Below are 24599 nucleotides of genomic sequence, written 5' to 3' on the forward strand. Positions count from 1 at the left end.
TCTGTCAAAAGGTTAATTTATTCCACAGCATTTTTATTCGCAGAGCAAACCAAGTTGATACAAAACACTCCCAAACAAATATAACAAAAACAAACTGGCTATGAGGTGCATGTTCCAATGACCAGTTTTACCAAATTTGGGCCATATATGCTGCTCAGTCCAACAGATAACACAGGCTTGCTTTAAAACAGTCACCCGGATTAACCGAGGTGCAATTCCAAGAGCTTTACACAAACCGTGTAAATGGCACTTTGTGGCAACTAAATGTATTAACTTTTTCAGTCTACTATTTAAACAAGTCTTTCAGGAAGCAAGTTTAATATTATTGCCACAATCCACTCAGGATATATAGCCCAGGGCAGAAAATTACCTCTTCGTTTGGAATTTAAACATTGAACTTTCCCCCCCATACATTTAAGGCATTTTTGCACCTTGCCTAGACAAACAAAAAATGTTGGACTGTTAAAGGTAAGAGTTTAATAACTTGAGAAATGAACCACATGACGCATACAACACTTATCCAGAATCCGTCTACAACATAAAATAATCTCACATTGAGCAAATTGTTACAGTGGATAATCGATAATTCGCAATGCTCTACAAGTACTACAGCTTCCGCGTTTACTCAGGGCTGTTGCTAGTCATGTTTCCAACAGATTTTAAATACCCGAACCTTGCAAATATGTTAAAATTATTAAGCAAATACCACGCCTGTTGGCGGGGAGCATGTTTCATGCATTCTGAAAGCTGAAACTATAGTTCGTTGCTTTTGTAAGGAAGGGGAGTTTCAACGCTCATGGGATAGACGCCGTGTCGTGTGGTGGGCATGAACCAGCTGCAGTGGAGGAGAGGCCGGGATGCTGCCGCCTATAGAACTAGACCGCACGCGCGAGACGAGCTTGCCGGTGGTGATGCACACGGAGGTCACAGGTCATCTTCTTCGTCGGGCAAAGCGGTCGCCTGGGCAACCTGCACGAGAAACCACACCCGTGAGAACTGCGCAGCCATCCCAAATCATTGCATTAGCCCAGACTGCGTCCAATGTAAAAACGATCAGGTAGACGCTCACCCCACCACCCCCTCCTTACCTTGAGGTCTTCCTCGTACTGTGCCACCAGCTGGGGGTCCATCTGCACCTCCGGTGGGGCCAGCGCAGGCATGGCCACAAACTCCAGGTTGGGGTCTCCGATAAGCTTGCGTGCCAGCCACAGGAACGGCTTCTCAAAGTTGTAGTTGCTCTTGGCCGAGATGTCATAATACTGAATGGAAATTAAGAGATCGTCAAGCATGGCCTGCAACATTCCATGAACATGTTAGTTTAAACAAAGCAAGTCACGTGGTTTTTTTTAGCAGTATGAAATGTCATGTAATGACGCCATCTAATGTCACTGTCATCACTGTTGTACCAAATTTTTTTTATATTGAGTCATCTTTAAGAGCGTTACCATAATACTATGTCACAGCCAACCGATATATTCACTTTCAACTTTGGAAAGATTAGATAAACATTCCAGGAGCTGGCCATTACACATGTTCAGCAATGTACAAACCTGTAGGTTTTTCTTGCGGTGGAAGACAATGGCCTTGGCCTTTACTTTACGGTCCTTGATGTCCACCTTGTTGCCGCACAGGACGATGGGGATATTCTCACAAACCCGCACCAAGTCACGGTGCCAGTTCGGCACGTTCTTGTACGTCACACGTGACGTCACGTCGAACATGATGATGGCGCACTGACCTAGGGGAGCACACACTTCGTTAAAATGTGCAAGGGTCTTCAAGCTTAAACCAAAATGGTTGAATTTTCCAACTTAATAACATTTATTAGACGTGTTTAAAATGAAAGCATATTTTTGGATTTTCAAGCTCCACCGAGATTTTTCATTGAGTTCAGCCAAGTGCTTTTTTCCTTTTTATAATAACACAGCTTCAAACTTTACTTGCAGTCTTCATGTTGTATTTAGTTTGACCCAACTCTCAATGGGCCTGCACATTTATACAACGCTTTTCAATCTATTTGCAGAAGATGAAGTTAATATTGGAAACAAAAAGACAACACACCCTGGATGTAGTAACCGTCACGCAGGCCACCAAACTTCTCTTGGCCGGCTGTGTCCCACACGTTGAATTTGATAGCGCCACGGTTGGTATGAAACACCAGGGGATGCACCTCCACGCCCAGTGTAGCTGTGGAGAGAACCCGAAGTCAGCACTGATCACCCTTTTTCTCCCAATAGTGACATTGCTTTTGTGAGTACCACCTTAGTTGAGAACATCTTTTGTAGTTTCAATTTTCTGATGTGGCCAAGAAAAGTGAATTGTGATAAAACACTTTGAATGAGTTACACATACCGTCACGAAGCAGTTAGTAACGAGCATCATGCGGCTCTGGAGCCGCAGGTTGCCGACCCGCCTTAGATGGTAACAATATTGGCTCTAGCCCATGGACTACGGGTTGAACACGACTGCAGATGCACTCAGCTAACAGGCAAATGCCTTCAGTAGAAAACTAACCCCATACTCTTTGGTTCTTTCGGTAAAGTCACGTAGGTAGAAAAATAATAGATCACGATGTTTCTATCGCAACCTAAGCAATCGTCATCAGGTGGGACAACCACAGCAAGACAAAACTGCTGAAGTAGGTTTTCCTTGTTGTGGTTGTCCCACCTGATGACGATTGCTTGTGTTACAATCGAAACGTCGTAATCTATTATTTTTCTACCTACGTGACTTTACCGAAAGAACCAAAGAGTATGGATTCCTGCAGTCACGAAAGCTTCAAATCAAGATTAACCCCTACCTCCTTCGACCGCCATCAATTTGACCAATTGTCAGAAAATGGGGTTGGTTTGATTTCATAATCTAGTAATTTTAACGATATTTGTAATACTTAGTTTTCATTTGTAATTATCAGCTTACTCAACATAAATTTCATAAGTTTTCATATTTTTACACAATAATTAAAACGTCATTTCTCAAGTAAAGCCCATTCTTTGAGCAAAGCAGCCCTTTTTCGAGAGGCAACTCGGTGCATCACGAACATTAGAATCGTTAGGCGAATCAATGCTTTCAGTACACGTCGAGCAGAGAAGTGTACTTACCAACATACTTCTTCTCAAACTCTCCCGTGAGGTGGCGTTTCACAAATGTGGTCTTGCCGGTGCCTCCATCTCCTACCAGCACCAACTGTTGGCAAAACCACCCATATAATGATACACAAAAAAACATACAACCACTCAAGCACAAGTCTCACTTTTTTCCTAAAAAAAATATCCTGAATTGAAAGGTTTGCCCAATGGCAGTTTTTTTTTGCCACGTGGGATGGCAAGAGCACTCAGGGTTATACTCAACAGCCCATCGGAGCAGCTTACACGTCGTGGGCTATCGAAAACCCATCCGGGACTACGGTGCTGCCACAGGGGAAGTATGATCGAGTCAGGCGAGGGCCCTCCTCCCCTCCTTCGGCTTGTGGCGACGGCACACCGGGTCACATTCGCCCACACGGTTTCGTCACTCGAAGCACTTCGGCCGCGTCACTGCTCCCCAACTACTCCCCCCTCATTCCACGTGGAGATACCAAACATCATACCCCAGTGTTCTTTATTGCAAGGTCCGCGGAGCCACTGGCGGACCCCGATAAACAAATGTGAAAACATCCCCATCGTGCCGTCACACACACCACTGGTTTCAAATGTGTAGCGGCCCTCACACTGATGAAAGTGACCCCAATGTAGGAAATGTGAGAAATTAAGGCGCTGTGTAACCACTTGCCTTGAACTGTACTTGGGGTTCCTCGTGTGCAGCCATACTTAATATCACCTGCACGTGTCACAGATATAGGACGTTGAATACCGTTAAACAGCAGGAACTATTAAACCAAAACATATTGTAGCTACAGCACATAGGCCTGTACGAAATTAACACTTTGGTTAAGTCAATCGCGTTATTATAACGTTATATTGACATGTGCCATCCTACCGTACGGTTTAACGCATTGACATTACCGCCCATGCTACAATGGAGCACATGGGCTCAACTTTAGTTTTTCCCTCAATTACACTAGTGTCGGACAAGTTATGTATCTACAAATAGCCATTCGCGTGCATAGGTCACACTTTACTTTTAACCGCCGAAATTATGTTACTCAACTGCATTCACCACAGGCAGTGAATGCACTTCCCGCCTTTACCATCGACACGTCTGAGCGCTCAGTATCCGGGGCCTCGGCCAAACGCCACACAAATCCCATTCCAAATCCCCGCGACAACCACAAAGCCGCCACAAGCTCCAGGCCGCGAGGGTGTGCGGGACCAGGGGGCCCCGCGGGCAGGCTGAACGACCAGGTAAGGCGAGAGGGCCCGAGTTTGAATGGCGGCCTAGTCTCGCTCAACAAACTGCGGCGTCTATTAAGAGCCGCCTCGCAGATTCTAACAGCAGGTTTGCGAGCTCGGCACGACTCCCGTTAATGTTAGTGCGCCAATTGGGGTTTGTAATGGTAACGGTACAGAGGGCGGAAAAGACAACTGTGACGGTGGTCGCGATGATGGGGGGGAAAAAGGGCGCCATTCCAACCGGGCCCAGTGAAGAGCGCCCGTGGGCCCCCCTCAGCCCGCGCCTCGCACGCGAATCGGGTCAAACCCCCGAGGAATTGTCGCAGCATCGCGTCCAAGGGATTCTGAACCCATCGCCAGCAATCGGCGGTCACGTACCAAGGGTCCCCGCGGCAAGGATGACGACGGATGGCGGCAGCCTACCTGGCTGGAAGAGAACACAGCAGAGGGGGGCAGCAGAAATGGCGGCGGGTGAAGCGGCGCGCTTTCGGATATCCCGGTAGTGACGTCACGCGGAGCGCGCGCGTTCCCGCGTGCCCCACCCCCACACATCCCCCACCCCCTCCACACATCTCCCCCACCCCCACAAATCACCCACCCCCTCCACGCATCTCCCCCACCTCCACACCCCCCCCTCCACACATCCCCTCCCCTCCACACCCCTCCACACATTCCCTCCCCTTCCACACATCCCCCACCCCCCACACATCCCCCCCCTCCACACCCCCCCCCTCCAGACATCCCCCCACCCCCCACACCCCCCCCCCTCCACACATCCCCCCCTCCACACCCCCCCTCCACACATCCCCCCCCTCCACACATCCCCCCTCCACACATCCCCCCCTCCACACATCCCCCCCTTCACACATCCCCCCCTCCACACATCTCCCCCCCCCCTCCACACATCTCCCCCCCCACACACACATCCCCTCTACACCCCCCCCTCCACACATCCCCCTCCCCTTCCACACATCCCCTCCCCTCCACATCCCCCCCTCCACCCATCCCCCCCCTCCACATATCCCCCCCTCCACACCCCCCCTCCACACATCCCCCCCCTCCACACATCCCACCCTCCACACCCCCCTCCACACATCCCCCCCCTCCACACATCCCCCCCTCCCACACATCCCCCCCCCTTCACACACCCCCCCCCCTCCACACATCCCCCCCTCCCACACATCCCCCCCCTTCACACATCCCCCCCCCTCCACACATCCCCCCCTCCCACACATCCCCCCCCCTCCACACATCCCCACCCACACACATCCCCCCCTCCACACATCCCCCCCTCCACACATCCCCCCCCTCCACACATCTCCACCCACACACATCCTCCCCACACATCCTCCACCCCCTACACATCCCCCACACACCCCCCGAAAATGGACCGCCTTGGTCCTAATGTAGGTCTCATAATGTAAATCCTCGAGAAGATGTTGGGATTCGCCAAAGACCTCCATACTGTGCTCCCCGCCGAGGACGGAGAGGTGCCTTCGCTCAAGATCACCAGGTGCATACAGGCGCAGCAGACCCTGCAACGTGACAGCGTGTTGGTGGCGTACTCTGCATCTTCCGCGGAGCCCAGGGCCCACGCGGACGAGGAGCCTGCTCCCGCTTGCTCGCTGCATCAGCGGAGCGGCAATCGTCGGGGTGACAGCGATCGGCGGCGGGACGGTGGCGGGCGAGGTCTGCTTCGTCACAGTCCAGCAGTGGGGCGAGAAATTAAGACGCTGTGCTACAACTGTGGCCTACTGGGGCACGTCCAATCGAGCTGCCGGGTTCTGTGGTGCCGCCGCAGCGGAGCCGCTCCGTCGGGGCCGTACCCACCGCCGTGACGCCGCCACCAGTGCCTCGGATTTCCCGCCACTCTCCCGAGGCCGGTGGTCTCTCAGACGTCCGCTTGTGGTGCCGCCGCAGCGGAGCCGCTCCGTCGGGGCCGTACCCACCGCCGTGACGCCGCCACCGGGGAGTGACGACAACGACGCTGCGCCCCCCCCCCCCTCCGCATGAATACACGCACACCCCACACACACATGCCCCACATAGGGCCCGCGGGGTGGGTCACCTGGCCGACGGGTTTTCGTCCAGAAGCCCCTAATGGGATCAAGCTTCATGGTTTCCGGCGACCGGGGAATTGGGCGACCTACCCCCGAGGCTGACCAGCACCGCGGCGCCGTGACCTGATATTATAATGGCATGGTTACGGCAGGGGCGGTAAAGCCACCGCGGATGAGATCACACACACAGCACGGGTCAGTAGGCTGATAGCGAGGAAACAGAGAGCGGACGTCGGAGAGATCACTGCGGTGAAGCCTTCAGAGGAGGATCCGACCATCAAAAGGGCGGGAGAATCCCGGCCTCTGATTGTACGGAAGGCCAAGGTGCGGAACAGCGGGACGCCTTTGTTATAGGTAGGATTAGGGATCCAAATAACAAAGGGACAGGAATAGCCAGGCCTCTGATTGGACCGAGGGGCACGGGGTACGGGAACAGCGGGATGCCTTTTGTTATAGGTAGGATTAGGGATCCGAATGTCAAAGGGACAGGAATATCTCGGCCTCTGATTGGACCGGGGGGCACGAGCCCAGGAGCAACTGAATGCCTTTTGTTATAGGTGGGATTATAGATCCGAATATCAAAGGGCACGGGTGCGCAAGTGCAGGCACCGCGGAATGCCTTTGTGATAGGTAGGCTAAAAGGCAGGTGATTGAGACAGTAAAGGCAGAGTTCTTCCAGTCATCGAAGTCCACGGAGCATTGGAGCCGGCCGTTCGGATCATCCGTGTGACGAGTTTCAGCGCAGCCAGGCACAATCTTCTACAGAGACGACCCACAGCATCGCCCTTCTACAACTTCCAGCGCATCAGAGTGGAAGTAAGCGTAGGTAAGAGAGAGAGGTGAGTTTGGGCTATTTAATCGAGGGTAGAAAGCGGAGTGATAGGCAGGATAAATTGAATCTAGGATTCTCGAAGGATAGGTTAGCATCTACTGACCCACGCAAACCCACGTAGTTTAGCGGGTTACTCGCGGTGAATAAAATAGCTAGTAGGGGGATAAACTGTGTCATGTGGTCTTTGTGAGTGTGAAGAGGAGGGTGGAGTGTCTTGCGTTCGCGTGCACGTGCGGTTGTTTACAAAGAGGCGGAGTGCTTAGCGTGCGCATGCCTACGCGGCTGATTACGGGAGAGCTTAGCGTTCGCGCACCTGTGCGACTGTTCACGGGAGTACTTGGCGTTCGCGTGCCCGGGCGGCTGTTTACGGGAGTGCTTAGTGTTTGCATACCTGTGGGACTGTTTACGGGAGTGTCTTACGGTCGCGTGCATGCGCGGTTGTTTATAGCGAAGCAGAGAGCTAAGCACCTGGTGTGCGCGTATACGAGCGGCTGTTTAAACGGCCCTTTAAATCGGAGCGGAGTGACTCCCTCCAATCAGCGGCGCGCGCACGGCAGACGCCCTTGCCGTCTCACCCCCGACCCCAACTCCCTCGAGTGTGATTGGTGTACGGGGCTGGGCAGGTAGCGGCGACGGGTTTGTTATTGCCTGGTCGCGTAGAGCGTGTGTGTGAGGGAGTCACGCGTCAGCATACTGTACCCATTTGTTTACGTACGGGAATCACGCGTCGGCGCACCCATTTGTTTACGTACGGGAGTCACGCATCGGCGCGCCGTACCCGTTTGTTCACGTGCGGGACAGAGTCTTGTTTCGCGAGCGCGCTCACCGCAGCACGCCGCCACTGAACAGCGTAGCGCGTCGTAAGCGTAGAGATTGAAACATGCCAACGCGGTCAGCAACAAAGTCGGGGGTACAGGGGGGCAAGAAAGTGGAGGCTGGTAGCCCGGACCCCACAGAACAGCCAGGGGGTAGTGGGACGAATGTAACGGGGGAGTCGGGGGACAACGGCCCCAACAATTCGGTGATGGTGGGGGACGGTAGCCCCCACAGTTACTCCACGGCGGCCCCCGGGACGTCCATGTTCCTATGACTCCCTGCTCTCTAAGGCGAGTTGCGAGGCACCTCACACTCGGACCCGGGGTTCACTTCACCCATCGGGGGGGTCCGATTTGCGTCGGGGTCACGAGCGGTTTCGGGGGAAGTAGGTGCGTGTTCGCGGCACGCGGCCGCTCCGACCGGATCAGTGGTCGGAGCTGGCACATCAAGTGGTTGCGGCGACCGCGGGGTCGTCGGCTGTGCTTGGCTTCATTGAGGGGGTTGAAATTTGCATGCTTGTTGATACCGGCATGTCTTCAACCATTATTTCTGACCTCATTTACAATATTTTGCCCCCCGGTGTCGAGTTTTGGAGCCGGTGGATGCTCTGTGTTTCACCGCCAACGGCAGATCGTTGGGGATAATCGGTCGGATGACTGTTGCGTTGCGCATTGCCGATGTCACATTGTCGGGTCATGCTTTGGTTTCTACGGCCCTGGCTGTTCCGTGCCTGCTGGGGACTGATTTTCTCGGCAAAATGCCTCTGAAGATTTGTATCGACCAGGGCTGTTTGGAATTGCCGTTGGAACGGCGTATGACATTTCTCCCGTCTCCGACCCGCATGTATTCTGCTAATGCCACAGTCCAAGCGCTTGCGTGCCGAACAGTGCGGATTCCGCCCGGTGCGCAAATGTTGATGCCTCTTCGATTGCGTAAACCGCTCGACGCGCGTGCTGTGGGGGACGGTATTGTTTTGGGTCCCTTAAATAAGCTTAGTCGGGGGATGTCACTCATAGCGGCTCAGACGCTGGTCTCCCGGGACCAAGCACCGTTTATCCAAGTCCTTAATGCCGGGTCGGACACTACGGTCATTCAGGAGGGTTCTGTGATTGCACATGCATGTCTGGAGGCGGATGTCGAAGTTGGCGTTCGGGCCCATGGACCTCGGGATGTGGATGAGGCAATTGAAATGCACATGTCGACTTGATTAGATAGGAAAATGTAAAAATGCATAAAGAATAGCTAAAATAATTACAATTACAAATACTTGATAAATGCTCTTTGGTTATTTCGGTAAAGTTACGTAGGCCCCACCCTCTTGTCCGATGTGGCAACCCCTCCTCCCTCCCCCCTCTCGGGTCAATATAATGCTTCGTCCACAGCAGTCTGATTCTCTCACCTGAAGACGGTCGCTTGTTGTTGTGATCGAAACGTCGTGATCTATTATTTTTCTACCTACGTGCCTTTACCCGAAAGAACCAAATAGTATGGATTCTTGCAGTCATGAAAGCTTCAAATCAAGACTTGACAAATACCTTCAAAATAATTTGACACATATCTACTACGCTTTTTATATTATCGGATAAGCAAAGATAGATTTTATAATCTATATATAGTAATTACTTGTACGTGTCATTTATGTGCGTATCTTCCCTTCGACTAATATACTCTGACCAAGAATAGAAGTTGCCACAGGAAGTTGAGAAAAAGAGAATGGGTTTAGGTATACTTTTGATCACTTTGCATTCAAATGTTCTTTAAAAAAGCAGTTCAACACAGATACGAGTACAAAGAGCTAGTAATACGGAATGAAGAATTTTTCTCAAAACACTTGTAAATCTTCTACACTTCACTGCAAAGTTAAATGACATCATATCAACATTTTCCCTTCTACTAAAAATGATTGAAAAAATATATTAAAATGATTGAAAATAATTTTGAGGTCAATTGTACAATTGGTAATAAATCTTCATTTGAAGCTTTCGCGACTGCAGGAATCCATGCTCTTTGGTTCTTTCGGTAAAGTCACGTAGGTATCAAAATAAATCACGACGTTTCGATCGCAACACAAGCGGTCGTCCTCAGGCGGAAAACATGAACACAACTGACGTGCTTGCGTCCGTGGATGGAATTCCTTTCCAGCTCAGACCCCACTTGCTTGCCCATCACCACATATATAGCCTCTTGTTGTAACAGCTCTCTCGCTGGTTCAGCAGCTACACTGCTGGATTATATTTTTTGCACCTGAGGACGACCGCTTGTGTTGCGATCAAAACGTGATTTATTTTATTTTATACCTACGTGACTTTACCGAAAGAACCAAGGAGAATGGAAATTAAACTTATATCAAACTCAAAATTCTAAAGCAACTCATTATGCGTAAAAAATATATACTTAAGGAGCGCCCCACGGTTTTATTTTTTTAGTTACAAACGTCCAAAAATTATTCTCATCAGCTGGTGACGGCTGAATTTTTTTTTAGTGCACTTTAAAATCAAACCGTTGGTTTAAAAAAGATATATAAGGAGTTTTTTTTTTCTGGCAACAAAACAGGTGTTAAGATGTTAAAACACCAAACTGAAACCTTTTACAAGGAATCATGCCTGCATTAACCACAATGCTTGTGTTCAGAATGCAAACAAAAACATACTCTGATAATCTATGCAATATGTCCTTGAAACTGATGGGGGGGGAAGGGGAAAACCAAACTAAAACTAAGTCTTCTTTGGTTCTTTCGGTAAAGTCACGTAGAATGAGAATAAAATAAAAAAATTGATAAAATAAAATAACACAATAAAATTCTCACGACGTTTTGGCCACAACACAAGCGGCCTTCATCAGGTGAAGGGACGAGACTGTCTGGAGGACAGCGCTGGAGCGAACAAAGCCAAGCTCAGACCGCGACCTTTAAGCTGTGTGAGAAGAAACAGAGCGTCTTGACAAAAGAATTATCATAGAATTTAGCATTGTCAAGGCGCTTTGTTTCTTCTCACACAGCTTAAAGGTCGCGATCTGAGCTTGGCTTTGTTCACTCCAGCGCTGTCCTCCAGACAGTCTCGTCCCTTCACCTGATGAAGGCCGCTTGTGTTGTGGCCGAAACGTCGTGAGAATTTTATTGTGTTATTTTATTTAATTTAATTTATTATTTTATTCTCATTCTACGTGGTGACTTTACCGAAAGAACCAAAGAAAGATTAATCCTTGCAGTCACGAAAGCTTTAAATCGAAAAATAAACACTAAGTCGTCCGACCAACTAGGCCCCCGTTGCCGTGGCGACGCGACGCGCTTCGCGACAGTTTCGCGACGCCGGGCGCCGTAAAGCAGCGCGGCCATAGCCGGCGGCGCGATGGAGGCGTTCAATGTGGACACGGGCGAGGCCGTGTACCGCTCCAGCGACCCCGTGAAGAACTTCAAACTCCGGTGCCGCCGCCCCTGCCCCTGCCGCCCCTGCCCCTTGTTGTTTATCGTCGTTACCGTCGGCACCGTCATCTTCACCATTGTCATCGACAATTTTTTTCCCTGTCCATTATCATCATCATCATCATCATCGCTCAACCTTTGCTCGCTCCATATCTGCATCGTCCCCCGTCTCCACCTCCGCTCCACCATCACCATCTCTGCGTTGTCCCCGTCATCATCACCAGACCTGGTCCGTTCTTATTGCCATAAGTTTCCCAGTCAACATCATCGCCGTCGAGAACCCGTGATGTGTCACCATCGCCACACTCGCTGTGCTTCTTGCTTGGTGCCATCACTGCTGCCTTCCGTCTGGGTCCATTCCTTGTTGATGGGGATGGGGATGGTGGTGGTGGTGGTGAGGAGAAAGTAACCTTTGGAATTTTACGTGCTATGTCAAGAGGCAAGGCTGCTTGCAAGTGCCTGGAGGTGCGTGTTGAAGCGTGCCCCACACCCCCGACATGCATTTGAACTTGCGACCATCCGCAGCGGAGGGGAAAGTCGAGAGTTAAAATCCTGCTTGGAGGTTATCTCAGCCCCATCATCGTCACCATTGTCATCAACCAAATCCTGCTTGGAGGTTAACTCAGCCCCATCATCTCTCCGGGGTTGATTAAATGATTACCACTTTGTGGGGAAATCAACCGTGGTTGCCTTATGGAGAGACTCGCCCCCGCCATAGAAATGTAGAATTCCCACCACTGGCTCAGGGCTGTAAACAGGAGATGAGCACCACCTCATTGTTTATTTGAGGACGTATCAACCCCGTTGGTACTGAAACAGTTTCCCCCAACACCAGGTATAGACACTAGGTGAGTGCAATGCACAGATATATGGGGGGTCCGTTCTCTCTTATGCTCGCCTCACTCTCTGTGGCACCAGGATTCGGCTGAGCAAAGTGACGTCTGCCTCCGGGCTGGCCAAGCACGTGCGAGATGAGGAGCTGGCAAGGGGCGCAGGGGGAGATGGCATCATGGAGATGCAGAGCCTGGCGGCACGTGCTCCCGGTGAGCGGCCCGCGTGCATCTGTGTCATGGTCCAAAACTAACGATTTTTTGAAAAATAAATTAATCGCATATTACTTCATTAAGGGAGGCCACGTGGCAACGTCGCCCACCCAAATGTTAGACTCGTGCCCGTTTTGCTGTCTGGTGCTGCGTTCGCCTTTTTTCCGCAAAGGGACAGCTGCCCACCAGGCGTTCCGTGTTGCAGGGCACCTCGGTATGTGCTGTGGTGTAAACATTAAGCGATCGTGATAGTAACGGTACAGCTGGCGTTTGTGACACTGCACTTTAAACCAAGGCATTTTACATTTTAAAAGGTTGATGTCAAGATTTAAATATTGTTTCCCTTTGACGTGGCAGATGAAGGCAACTGTTTGACAAAAGACTGACTTTTGATGTGCTGGCCCAGGTGGGGTCACTGGAATGAAGTCGGATGATGAGGAGGAAGTGGTTACGGTGAGCCTACAAGAGAAGCTCTTCAGCCAGGTAAGCCAAATCGGTTACCCACACTGGCAGAGCCAGTGGGGGGGGCACGTGCCCCCCCCCAGTGATCCGATCGACATCCCTAATTTCGATCGGATCATTGGGGTTTATTAGTAATAAATCGGCATTTTGCGACCCCCACTGCCACTAGGTAGAATATTATTACGTGCCAGGGACTCTATGAGATGATAGGACAATAGTCTGAGTCCATAAATGGCAATAAGTAGCGGCAAAGCAGTTATAAGTGACTCACATAATTGTGCGCAGTTGCGTATACAGTACACGACTTCCCTGAAGGCATCAACACCTTCAGCGAGAGGCGATGCCGATCACACAACGCGGTTCGAATTCGACCCTCGATCGATGGCTGCGATCGCCGCACACGCGTCGAATAAAAAGCAAGGGACAAGTCCTTACAAACAACTCCTTACTTACTAACAACTCCTTACTTACTAACAACTCCTCTCTAACTAACAACTCCTTACTTACTAACAACTCCTCTATCATTTTTCATTGCTGGAGGGCTTGCCCCCCTACCTGAAAATTCTGGCTCTGCCATTGGTTACCCAAACCAATCAAGCTAACCGATTAGTCTCATAAGTTTCCTTTATTTTGATCCAGGTGAGAGACCATTGCGCAGTACAATTTTCTGTATATACTTTCCCAACTTTCATTAACCAGCATGGTGAAGTATGGTCAAATAACACAACTGCATGATGTAGGGAGGCCCTCATCCAACAGCATATGGACAAACGGGTGGCATATGTTCATTGAGAGTCAATTGTGAAATAACTTAATTTGCACAAAGGTTGCTTCACAGTTACTGTTTAAATGAAGTGCTGTGTTATAACACAAAAAGTATATTCTGTTTTTTGTAGTTTTATGATTAATTTTATTATGTTTGGCCTTTTCAAAGCACGAGTACGATTTGTATATCAACGATGCAAGCTGCCTGAGCCCCCTGGATCGGCAGTACCACTTAGAGATTCTGAAGCTGGAGAAAGCGGGCGGCCGCAAAAACAAACGCATCTTCACCTACACCGACTCCGATCGCTTCACCAACATACAGGAGGTATGGCCATGTGGCTCAGGGTCGAGCACGCGCTGCACAATGGAAAGGTTGTGAGTTCAAATGAACACCACTTGTTTCAAATTGTATTCACGCTAAAGGGATGATGGGCTGAGTCAACCTCCAACCAAGTTTTTAACTCGCAACCTTCCGATTGCGAGCCACTCTAGTCAACATTGGTCGCCCTATGGATAGACTGGATGCTGTCATAGTAATGGGGAATCCCTACCTTTGGTTAAGGACAGGAAACAGGATATAAGTACCACCTCCTTGACCATTTGAGCAGGAAATCTCTTTAACTTTTACTTGGCCTACACGGAAGAGGGACTGCTTATGAATTAATAACATGATCATTCCTATGCTTGCCATCCTTATTGACTTAAGCTGTAGAATGCTTTGAAAATTTAAAAAGTAAAAGAAACCGGCAATGTACTGTTTATATCTGTGTGGTTGCCAATTATTATGCATTACTACTGTATAAGAGCTGCACATCACAAGTTTCAGTGGATATACAAAATGGTGGAGCAGGAGTCAACGCACTATTCTTTAAACCGTACGACCTGAATTCGACTTCCAGCCATGGCTGACATCGGTGATGAGTTTTTTCTGAACCAATCCTGGATGCCCACCCTTCACCAACCCACACTGACTTACCTTCGTGGTAAAGTATGGTTTCAAATAGTCCCAATGAATGACGGGAGTATGAGTGGGGGATCACTGATTCATGTGGTTGTTGCAGCAAACGGGCGGCTATGGGGTTGGAGAATCCTCATTCCTGAGTGAGAGAATGGCCATGGTCCGAAAGAGACGGCAGGACAGACGCTACATGTGAGTTTAACGTTCTAAGCTGTAAGTATTTGAATGTTTCAGATCAAACTATGCTCCCCACAGCTACCAACCCACACCAGCGTGGTTAGTAGGGAGGCCCTCATCCAGCAGTGGGTTGACAAGAGAGCTGTACATGTACACGTGTTAATATAGAATGAGTATTCAGATTTGTGAATTGTTGATAAGCTGGTAGATGAGGTTAACATTTACGTGTATACATGTTACATATTCTTTGGGTCTTTCGGTGAAGTCGCGTAGATAGGTTCAAAGAAAATAACCAAAAACTACGACGTTTTCATCGCAACACAAGCAGTCGTCATCAGCAAAAGGGGGGTTAGCTTCTAAAGACAAACTGCTTATAAAGGTTTGAAATGGGCATAGCCCAAATGTCAGCAGCCAATGCAAGTGGTGGGCAGCGACCGCGGCGGTGGTGGGCTTTCCACCAATCAAAGGGCTGCCAGGCAAAAATCAGCATGTCAATGCAAGATCGCCCAGCATCCTCCACGGCGAGCGTGCCAAAGTGGCTATGGTAATGTATACAGCTACCTCGCGCGCCATCCTTGAGGCTGCTACTTCACAATCTCCCATTAACATGCTAATCTCTTACATTAACATAGCCACCTTGGCGCACTCGTCGTGGAGGATGCTCGGCGATCTTGCATTGACATGCTGATTTTTGCCTGGCAGCCCTTTGATTGGTGGAAAGCCCACCACCGCCACGGTCGCTGCCCACCATTGGCATTGGCTGCTGACATTTGGGCTATGCCCATTTCAAACCTTTATAAGCAATTTAAAGCTTTCGTGACTGCAAGGATTCATCTTCTTGGTTTTTTTCGGTAAAGTCACGTAGAATAAGAATAAAACAATGAAACAAAATAAGACAATACAATTCTCACGATGTTTCGGCCACAACACAAGTAGCCTTCAGGTGAAGGAACAGAACTGTCAAATTGAAGCGCTGTCGTCCCGACAGTTCTGTTCCTTCACCTGAAGAAGGCTACTTGTGTTGTGGTCGAAACGTCGTGAGAATTTTATTGTCTTATTTTGTTTTATTCTCATTCTACGTGACTTTACCAAAAAAACCAAGAAGATGAACCTTCATAAGCAGTTTGTCTTTAGAAGCTAACCCCCCTTTTCCTGATGACGACCGCTTGTGTTGCGATCGAAACGTAGTTTTTGGTTATTTTCTTTTAACTTATCTACGTGACTTTACCGAAAGACCCAAAGAATATGAATTCTTGCAGTCACGAAAGCTTTAAGTCAAGATTTATATATGTTACATTTTTTACAATACTTTAGTCAGGCGGTGGTGGCACATGCCTGCAATACACCATTGGAGGCAAGGATTGGTTGATCACACAAATTTTGTGAAACTCCCTTTCTCGTGGGTGGCAAGGCGCCATGCCCTGGCTTGCCAGGAGAATGCGATTCAGTGAAGTGCGGACGAATATAATCTGCCCTAAATATATGGGATAGTGTTGTTCCCACATGCGTTTGTTTTCTCTGGGTGCCTCCCACATATATAAACACTCAATAATTGGCTTAAAACATCTGCATATATAGGTACTTCCGTGTTTTCTGATTGTGCAACATTGTGAGATGCAATTTTCCTGAATTACCCTATATAAAGCACTCATTAATATTATTCTTAAAATGTGATATAAATTGGATCTTGCTTGCAGGGAAGGCCTGATCCCAAAGTCGCAGATTATCACGTGGGAGCCAACAGATGACTTCAAGCGCCACAACCACGTCATCAGCACCCCAGTGCAAACCATGTACATCATGGCAGACCTCGGGCCACATGGCAGGTGAGACACTGCTCCTCGCAAACAACTGAGACGTTGTGCCACACGGACAGCATGCAAGCCTTTGCTCACATGTGCCGAGCTAATCGTGTAATAGACAAAGATCCCCCATATTCTCTTAACATACTTTTGGGGCAAGTGCTGTTAGCAAGCGCCTATGAAGGCTGGCCCGGCACACGAGGGGGTGGGTTGCGAACACCACGCCCAGCCGTCTTTGTCTCCCACATGGCGATGTTTACACACGCCACCAGGTACTCAATTAAAGCTGAATCGACCAGATTATCGTCACTGGTGTTGGCCGTGAGCATGAATCGAACTCCGATCGATGGGTTTGTCGCTACACTACCACGCAATTTTGTGTCGCGCACACACACACACGTGGTAGTGACAACTATCTCACACTAGTGGGCGTACGAGAGAGCATGTTTAATAATACGCCTGATACATGTCGCTGATACGTGTATTCTAAATTTGTATTGAAAAATAATTTAATTCAATTTGTGTTTATTTAACATCTAAATGTGACTGGATCTCAAAATGTTGTACCAGTAGGGAGGACAAGCACATGGAGATAATTTAGAGAGAGATTAGTTGAATACATTTTATTTTATACTGAACACAATTTTTAATGGCAAAAAACTACGTGTGCTATGTGGGATACCTGAGTTGACTCCACTCAACTAACAGGAGGCTGCTCAAGTAACTTCTTGCTGTTGTTGTGGCTCTTACTTGTCTCTGATGTCAGGTTGGGGCAGGAGGAAAATGAGGTTGTTCTGTGTACAGTGAAAGTGGTTGGAAATGGGGTCATAACCATCAAGCCTGACTTCAGTGGCTGCAAGGGCCCTTACAGGTGAGTGAGTGCTCCACATTTTTGCAACTTGCCAAGTCACGACACGCAGATACATTTAATCTCTGAAAGGCAACTAAATGTCATCCACAATTGAGCAGAGCTTGAGAGCTTGTGGATGTGTACACGTGTGTATGTGGTGATGCCGTGGGAAGCAGTAGCATAGTGGTTAGTGCACTACGCTACCACTTTGGTTTCCCGAGTTCGATTCCTGACCGCAACAAACATTAGTGGTGATTATCTCAGCCTAAAATGAGTACCTGTTCCTTTATGTAAATATCAGCACTAGGGAGACAAAGGCGGTCAAGCATGATGCTGACCAGACCACTCCCTCTTGCATTGTGGCAGGTTATATTGGTGTTCGGTAACAGCACTTAATCTGTCACGGCTACACGGGGGAACTTTGTCTTTGTGGACATGCCATGCCAGGATCGAGGTGGACGCGGAGAGGAGGGAAGTATGGAAGTACACGCTGGACCATGCCTCCAACCCCATCCGGCCCAACGAGCGCGAGCGGGAGCAGCGCATGTATCGCGACGTGCGTGTTCCCGCAGTGACCATGCACTAACGCCCTGTGGCTTTACATAGCATCCAACTTCACTCTAAGATACAATGGGCATGTTTATTTTATAGAGAGATGCAGTCACTCATATGTTGCTATAAGATTCTATGGGTCTCTGTGAGTCTGTGGGTCCCTATGCAGGTATATGGGTTGCAATGTGAGTCAGTTGGTTCTTATGTGAGTCTTTGGACCACTGCGTCAGTTTGTATAATACAATGTGAATTTATATAGAATCTAAATGCATCCACATCTCATGATGCTGGACAGAGACCATGAGCATGTATATATTATATAGAAAGTCATACACCTAGGTATAAAATTTTGAGCCTGGCTTTGAACATGGCCAGTGAGGAGACAGCACAGATGGCTGGGGAAAGCGAGTTTCAGACTGTAACAGTAGCGAAAGATGATGAATGACCTCACACTGACCTGAAAGTTAACCCTTTGTGTGATGCAAGCACACGGATGTTTCTAATTTTGTCAAATGTGTACTCCATTGTAGCTGTACACTCGGCACACAGAGTATCTGACCAGTCTGGTGGGCAGCGAGTTTGAGATGGTGAGTATTGTAATTATCATATTCTTAAAATCACATTTCAACCTTTGACCCAAATCACCCTGAATGTGCCCGATCTCATCGAATCTTGGAAGCTAATCCAAGTTGAACATGGATAGCGATTAGGTGGGTGACCACTATGCATGTTTGGTTGTTGTAGGCTCAGGGCTGCAGCAGGGCTGCACGGTGGTCAGGAGAAGGCAGTGCAACAAAATACATCGTTGCACTTCACTTCTATGCCGCCATGTCTACGCTCCCTGCCTTAATCAACCCACAATGACCAAAGTGGTCAAGTGCGGTCAGATAACCACCATGACCCTCATGGTGTGGAGGTTGACGGTCGATTTACAAAAGGTTGTACATGAGAATAGGTTTTCCCCTTTTTTTCTGGCAACAAAACAGATGTTCAGATGTTAAAACGCCAAACTGAAACCTTTTACATGGAACCTTTTACAAATAATTTTACAAGGAATCAGACATGGTTTCAGTTTGGTGTTTGTTGCGGTTGCACCCGACTTAAGAGCCGCATGACTCACAGGGCTATACCTAATAAATGAAACTTGAAACTTGAACACCTGCTTTGTTGCCAGAAAAAAAGGGAAAACCTATTCTCATATTTTGGTCCTGGCAAAGGAGGTCCCATGATGAAGGTTGTATATGTGCAAGACGGTGAAATATTCGTGTATTCTAGGTTTAAAATGTTTGATTTTTGACGCTCTGTGTTTTGTGCTCTTCCAGCCACCGCCCGGGATACTGAGGCTGGTTGTCAATGGGGAAATTGGTGAGTTGCCAGTGACCTTCCTGTGTTGTGTGATGTTTCCTGCAAGGCGTGAGACTTTAATGATAACATAGCATTGCTGTACTGCAAAGTGGTGTCCTCTGTCCTTTGCTCCAGTGTCCGCAAAAGACTTTGAATACGACAACCTCTCCGTACGCATGTTCGTGGAAATGCCCACAAGTAAGTCGTTGGTGCTAACAGGGCTTAATTTCTCCCTGCATATTTTACAAGTTGCTTGTTTATCGTGCATTCTGTTCTGGGCTCTCACCCCCTATGTATATGAGGAATGGCCGTTATTGATCTTAAATATATGTACCGATACTATTTACGTCTCAGAATTTATAAGGGGGGCCAAGACCCCAGCAATCTCCCCGGCTCTATGGGGCTGCTCTATGGCGCTGTTGTATGGGTTGTGTTTTCTGCTTCAGACTGGTCAAGCAACCCGAATGAGCAACTGTTCTGGGTGACTCATACTTGCGCAACCAAATCAAAGAACAAGGTATGCCCTTTTGGCTAAAGACTCCTTTCACCTTTACTTTTTAAACAAAGTATAATTAAAAAATGTCATTAATTTTTTTTACTTTGGTGGAATTATATTGTTCAACAGGTGGAGTTTGACTGATTATATTATTAGTGCAAGAAGGCTGTGTATCCAGGCAGTGTACCCGGTGATGATGTTGGAATGTGTTTATGTGTTGTGGCCAGAACAATGTGGCCCATTTCTCCTTCCCATTCAGCTTTGAAGCCTTCTTCAAGAAGGAAGATGAGAGTGATGGTGAGCTATTCATTCAATTCATTGTTACATGCCAACTGTATAAATCAAAGCGCTACACTGTCGTGGTTTCCTAGGTGCCAACTAGCCAGCTACTTTACCCAGCTAAAAGTGTATTGTGGGTAGTGTGTCAGTATCTGAAGGTGGATTGGGATGTTTGCATAATTCCATTAATGATTTTTGGGCTTCATGTGGAAGCACACCAGAGTGCCTGGAGAGAACCCACCACATACCAGGGGATGATAACGCTCAAAGCTTCGCAGAGATGGATTTGGTCAATTGGATTTGGTCACTTTCCTATACTGCTATCTCTTGCTTCATCTCGCCACACAAACCTTCAACACTTTTTATTCTCAGGCATTCCCCGATCCAATTACTAATCAGGCTCAAATCTTGCTTAGCTTCTGAGGTCGGACAAGATCGGGTGCATTCAGGTTGATTTGGTTATAAGTTGGCGTATTATTCTTGCGACTGGGATTGAAAAGTCCCTTCACACGCTGTCTCATGTGCAGTCTCCCTGCCTCATTGGCCGACCCTGTACATGGAGGTCGTCTCCGTGGACTTTTGGCACCGGTACCGCACGGAAGGCTACAGCTACCTGCTGATACCCAGCATGCCTGGTAAGCTCCATGGTCCTTTGATGGAGCCTTCACACATCAAAGAGCAGTTTACTGGCATCATGCCCAGTCGCGTCTTGTTAACAAAATGATGAAATTGTGTGCAGGCTACAGCGAGGTCGTGTGCCAGGCGTGGCGCCCAGTCCAGCCCGGACTTACATCTGAGTTGAGGAGGTTTTTCATCGGCGGGTTCAATGAACTTGAGGATCCCACCTATGTGGCGATCCCCTCTACTTTTCAGGTCCTTCCCAACTCACTCACGGTTTCCCAAACTTCAGTTCTTGCAACCCGGTCCATCCACCTTTCCACATTTACCAGTATTATAGATTCTACAGACTGTGAACTGTGCTGTCACAACGTCGCACATGCTTTATTGCAACTGACGTCATTTATTATCGTAGGCGATGAAAGCACATTCATACAACCAATTACACTGTGTGATGTACACTGTGAGTTAAGGCTGCGCAACTAGGCCAGGGTTTCCCAAATATCAGTTATTGTGACTCGCCACAGTCTCATCACCTTTCCACACTGAGCAAAGTTCTACATCTACAACATATACACATCAATAGATGTGATAACCCTAACATCCCTTGCCCCAACAGCCTATGTAGGCTACTCGGGGATCTCTGGCTTTGTTGAATAATGTGTGATTTGTGTGTGTTTGCGTATAATCTGCTGTGTTGTTACAGGGAGACAAGCTGAGCAGGTATGGCTTCAAGACTGAGACCACGGGTAGCATCACTGTAAAGCTGCACTGCATACAGCAGTCCAGGTGAGCGTCACAGTACACCGCCTTCCTATTGGCACTGACTTGAGTGAGAAAAAACATCACCTGCAGAAAAGTCAACTCCATCTTACACTACAATAATAACACTATTACACCACCCACCTCACCAACCCTTTAGTGAGGGTCGTATGAACACATGCTTTTTTTGTAATCATCATCATGATTGTCATCGTCAGCCATGGGTTATCCACTGTGAGATGAAGGCCCCTCCTTACATTGTCACCATCTCTCCCGGTCATGCGATGGCACAATCCAGCCACAATGCGCAAGAGTTATTTTCATCGCTCGCTCTCTTTTGCCTTTCTATCACCAGCCTCGTCCCTTGGCCAGCATTCTTTCTAACGATAGTAATTATGCACCAAGGATGCAACCCAATATACTCATAGTTGTTAATTGTATAGCCACATACATAGACTGTGTGTCCTAGGCTGCCAAACATATGTTTCGAACTTGAGTCGTGAAAATTCGCCAAACATCCCAATGCGGGACCATCCTGAAAAATAATCTTGAGACTTTTTTGGGTGAAGAGGTTAATGAATATATGATAAACAATAAGTATATGATATCTTATTGGGTTATGTCTTTCTTAATAAGAAATATAATATGATTGTACAATGTGGTTAGGATCTATATAGTGTCTGTATAATGTGACCGCATCTCATTTTTACAACACCATGAAAACCGTTTAATGTATGCGACTGCGACACTTTGCAAACGGTGTACATTTCACCTCGTTGCTGGGTTTTTTCTTTGTTTGGTTTGGTTCCTCGCAGGGCATTTCAGGACACGAACAACTCAAAGCAGAGGATGTGGAGTGTGCTGGATCAGCTGGGTGGCTACAGCCAGCAAAGTGCCATTCACAACGTGCTGGGTAAGGCAGCAGCTACACGTGGAAGCGGTTACGGGAATAAATCCTAGTCTGCCTGGCGAAGCGTGCCTCAATCTAGACATGTGGAACAGGTTATTGGAATAACTTGGTCTGTCCGTCATGAGACGCCTTTTCCTTTGTAGCTGCGGTTCACACCGCAAACCATTGTAACAACACCACAAAGTTACAAAGGGTACCCCGATGCCTTTTGATGAAAGCAATATGCTACACATGCAAAAGTAAATCAGACCACACAGACATTACAGCATGGCTACACACCGAAAGCACACTTGCGGTAAAATACAATTGTAATCGTGTCACTCGTAATTAATTGCAATCACATAATCACAGAACAATGCATTCGTGATTATAATGGAGCCCTGGTCTCAAGTCTTAGGTGTTGTTTGTGTTGGTGATTTTGGGTACAGACGTTGGAAACGTTCCAGAATTTTTTTTTATTTATAAAATAGTTTGAACAAATAATTACGTGTGCACGTTTGTATTGTGTTTTTTTGCAGAAGCATTCCAGCGCGCACGACAGCGGATGCAGGCCTCTCGCGATACGCTGCCCGCCAACCTCATCACGAACCTACAAGCAATGACGACTGCAGACAGCACCACCTAGTCTCAGCCATAGTTATCAGCGTGTAATGATGCATCAATTGATGATTCTTAATCTTATGATGAATGCATCGAATTATGCACATGCATGAGAATCGATGTTTGTCGACATATATGTTGCTGTATGTAGTAGCTTTACGTTTGCTCCATCAGCCACTAAAAGCGCTATGATTCACCTGCAATACAAATAATAACATGTTCGCATTGTTTTTAGTCTTGATTGGTATTTTCATTATTTGTCTAGTTTGTACAGTTTTGTTCTTCATTGGCCTCAATATATTGTAGACATAATTGTAATACATTTGCATAAATAGGAAATAATACATTCTAACAGACATTTTGATTGATTGGAAGTATATAAATTCACTCTTAATTACGTGCCGAACAATAACGCAGTCACCTTCAATACCTGCCACGGGCACTTCTTCAACATATTTTCCACAATCGTGTTCTGGAAAATACAAGCCTCCCATTGAGCGGGAGGGAAAGAACGCCGCGGATGAATTACACCGGTGCAAGATTCAACTGTCCACTTGGTTTGGCGAGTTTCCAGTACGGAAATTAAAGGAAAAACACAATCTGTTCCGGATCTGTCTTCACTGGCATTGGATTGACGCTGAGCATGTGTAGGTGAAGTCTCATTTAGAAATGACTGCTAAGCTAAAGTATGCATTGTTAGTTATTCCAGAGACATTGCCTGCCTTTTAGTGTAACGCACTAACTCGTAACTTTGCGTCCATTAACAGCTGCTTATATTAGAGCGGAGTGTGAAAGGTTTTAATTATCATTCCACTGAGCCTTGTCTTTAGTAATGTCCATTAACACATGGACTCGATATCAGTTGACATGTAATTTACAAGGGTTTGTCAATGTAATGCTGGATGTAGGGTTCCCCATACTGTGTTGATCTTGGGGGTTTTGTGACCATACTTCACCATGCTGTTCAGTGTGGATTGGTGAAGTCGGCAAGGGGACCCAGCGACCAGTTCAGATATAACTTGCCACTGACATCCGTGGCCAGGAGTTTAGCAAAAATCACTACACCAAATGCAACTTATTTTAGTTTGACATGTATTTTTTATTCTTGATATTTCAGAAATAGACTGCATATGTTTTTATTTGTAAAGAATAAAGCAATTTCTTACGACATTTTGTCTTTTTTTATTACAATATCATTTATTGAAAGTAGTTCATCATCCCAAGGGCTCTGATTGTGGCATGCGTAAGTATTTGCCTGTACAAAACAATAATTTACAGCCCTTGGTCAGTCCATTGCTGGATAAAGGCCTCCCCCACAACTGTATCAGACCTAAATTGGTTACAAAAAATATGTATCAGCTTAAAATTGCACCAGCCATCACTTGCTATGAACGTGATCTTACATAAACATCTGGATGCAATTTAAATCGCAAGGAGTTTGCGAGGATGAATAAAAGACGCGTCAAAAGGGTCATTAACCTCAATGGGATAATGGCTAAACAAAGAAGAATGTGAATAGGC

General features: G+C 47.6%; 2 protein-coding genes across 3 annotated transcripts; one reads left to right on the forward strand and one right to left on the reverse strand.

Annotated features, from left to right (window-relative positions):
• Positions 1-12: 12 nt before the first annotated feature.
• On the reverse strand, positions 13-4887 carry RAN (RAN, member RAS oncogene family). 2 transcript variants are annotated; one of them, XM_032967514.2, is made up of 7 exons: positions 4755-4887; positions 3772-3819; positions 3102-3186; positions 2062-2187; positions 1551-1738; positions 1089-1259; positions 13-969 (listed from the first exon to the last, which is right to left on the reverse strand). In XM_032967514.2, the coding sequence occupies exons 1-7, from the start codon at positions 4881-4883 to the stop codon at positions 925-927; spliced, it is 792 nt and encodes a 263-aa protein (XP_032823405.2). In that variant the 5' UTR covers positions 4884-4887; the 3' UTR covers positions 13-924. The 2 variants fall into 2 exon arrangements, with proteins under 2 accessions (XP_032823405.2, XP_032823406.1); XM_032967515.2 differs by having other exon boundaries at positions 4710-4850.
• A 6425-nt stretch (positions 4888-11312) lies between these two features.
• MKS1 (MKS transition zone complex subunit 1) lies at positions 11313-24246 on the forward strand. Its single transcript, XM_032967497.2, has 18 exons — positions 11313-11460; positions 12379-12503; positions 12910-12986; positions 13900-14055; positions 14792-14880; positions 16563-16691; positions 17434-17538; positions 17965-18073; positions 18600-18656; positions 19392-19434; positions 19549-19611; positions 19860-19930; positions 20137-20206; positions 20716-20823; positions 20928-21061; positions 21513-21595; positions 22384-22481; positions 22997-24246. Exons 1-18 carry the CDS (start codon positions 11387-11389, stop codon positions 23101-23103), a joined length of 1698 nt encoding a protein of 565 aa, XP_032823388.2. The 5' UTR covers positions 11313-11386; the 3' UTR covers positions 23104-24246.
• Positions 24247-24599: the final 353 nt, after the last annotated feature.

Source organism: Petromyzon marinus, chromosome 38 (assembly GCF_048934315.1).
Source record: "Petromyzon marinus isolate PM22_M1 ecotype Great Lakes invasive population chromosome 38, UKy_Petmar_22M1.pri1.0, whole genome shotgun sequence".
Taxonomy (NCBI): Eukaryota; Metazoa; Chordata; class Hyperoartia; order Petromyzontiformes; family Petromyzontidae; genus Petromyzon; species Petromyzon marinus.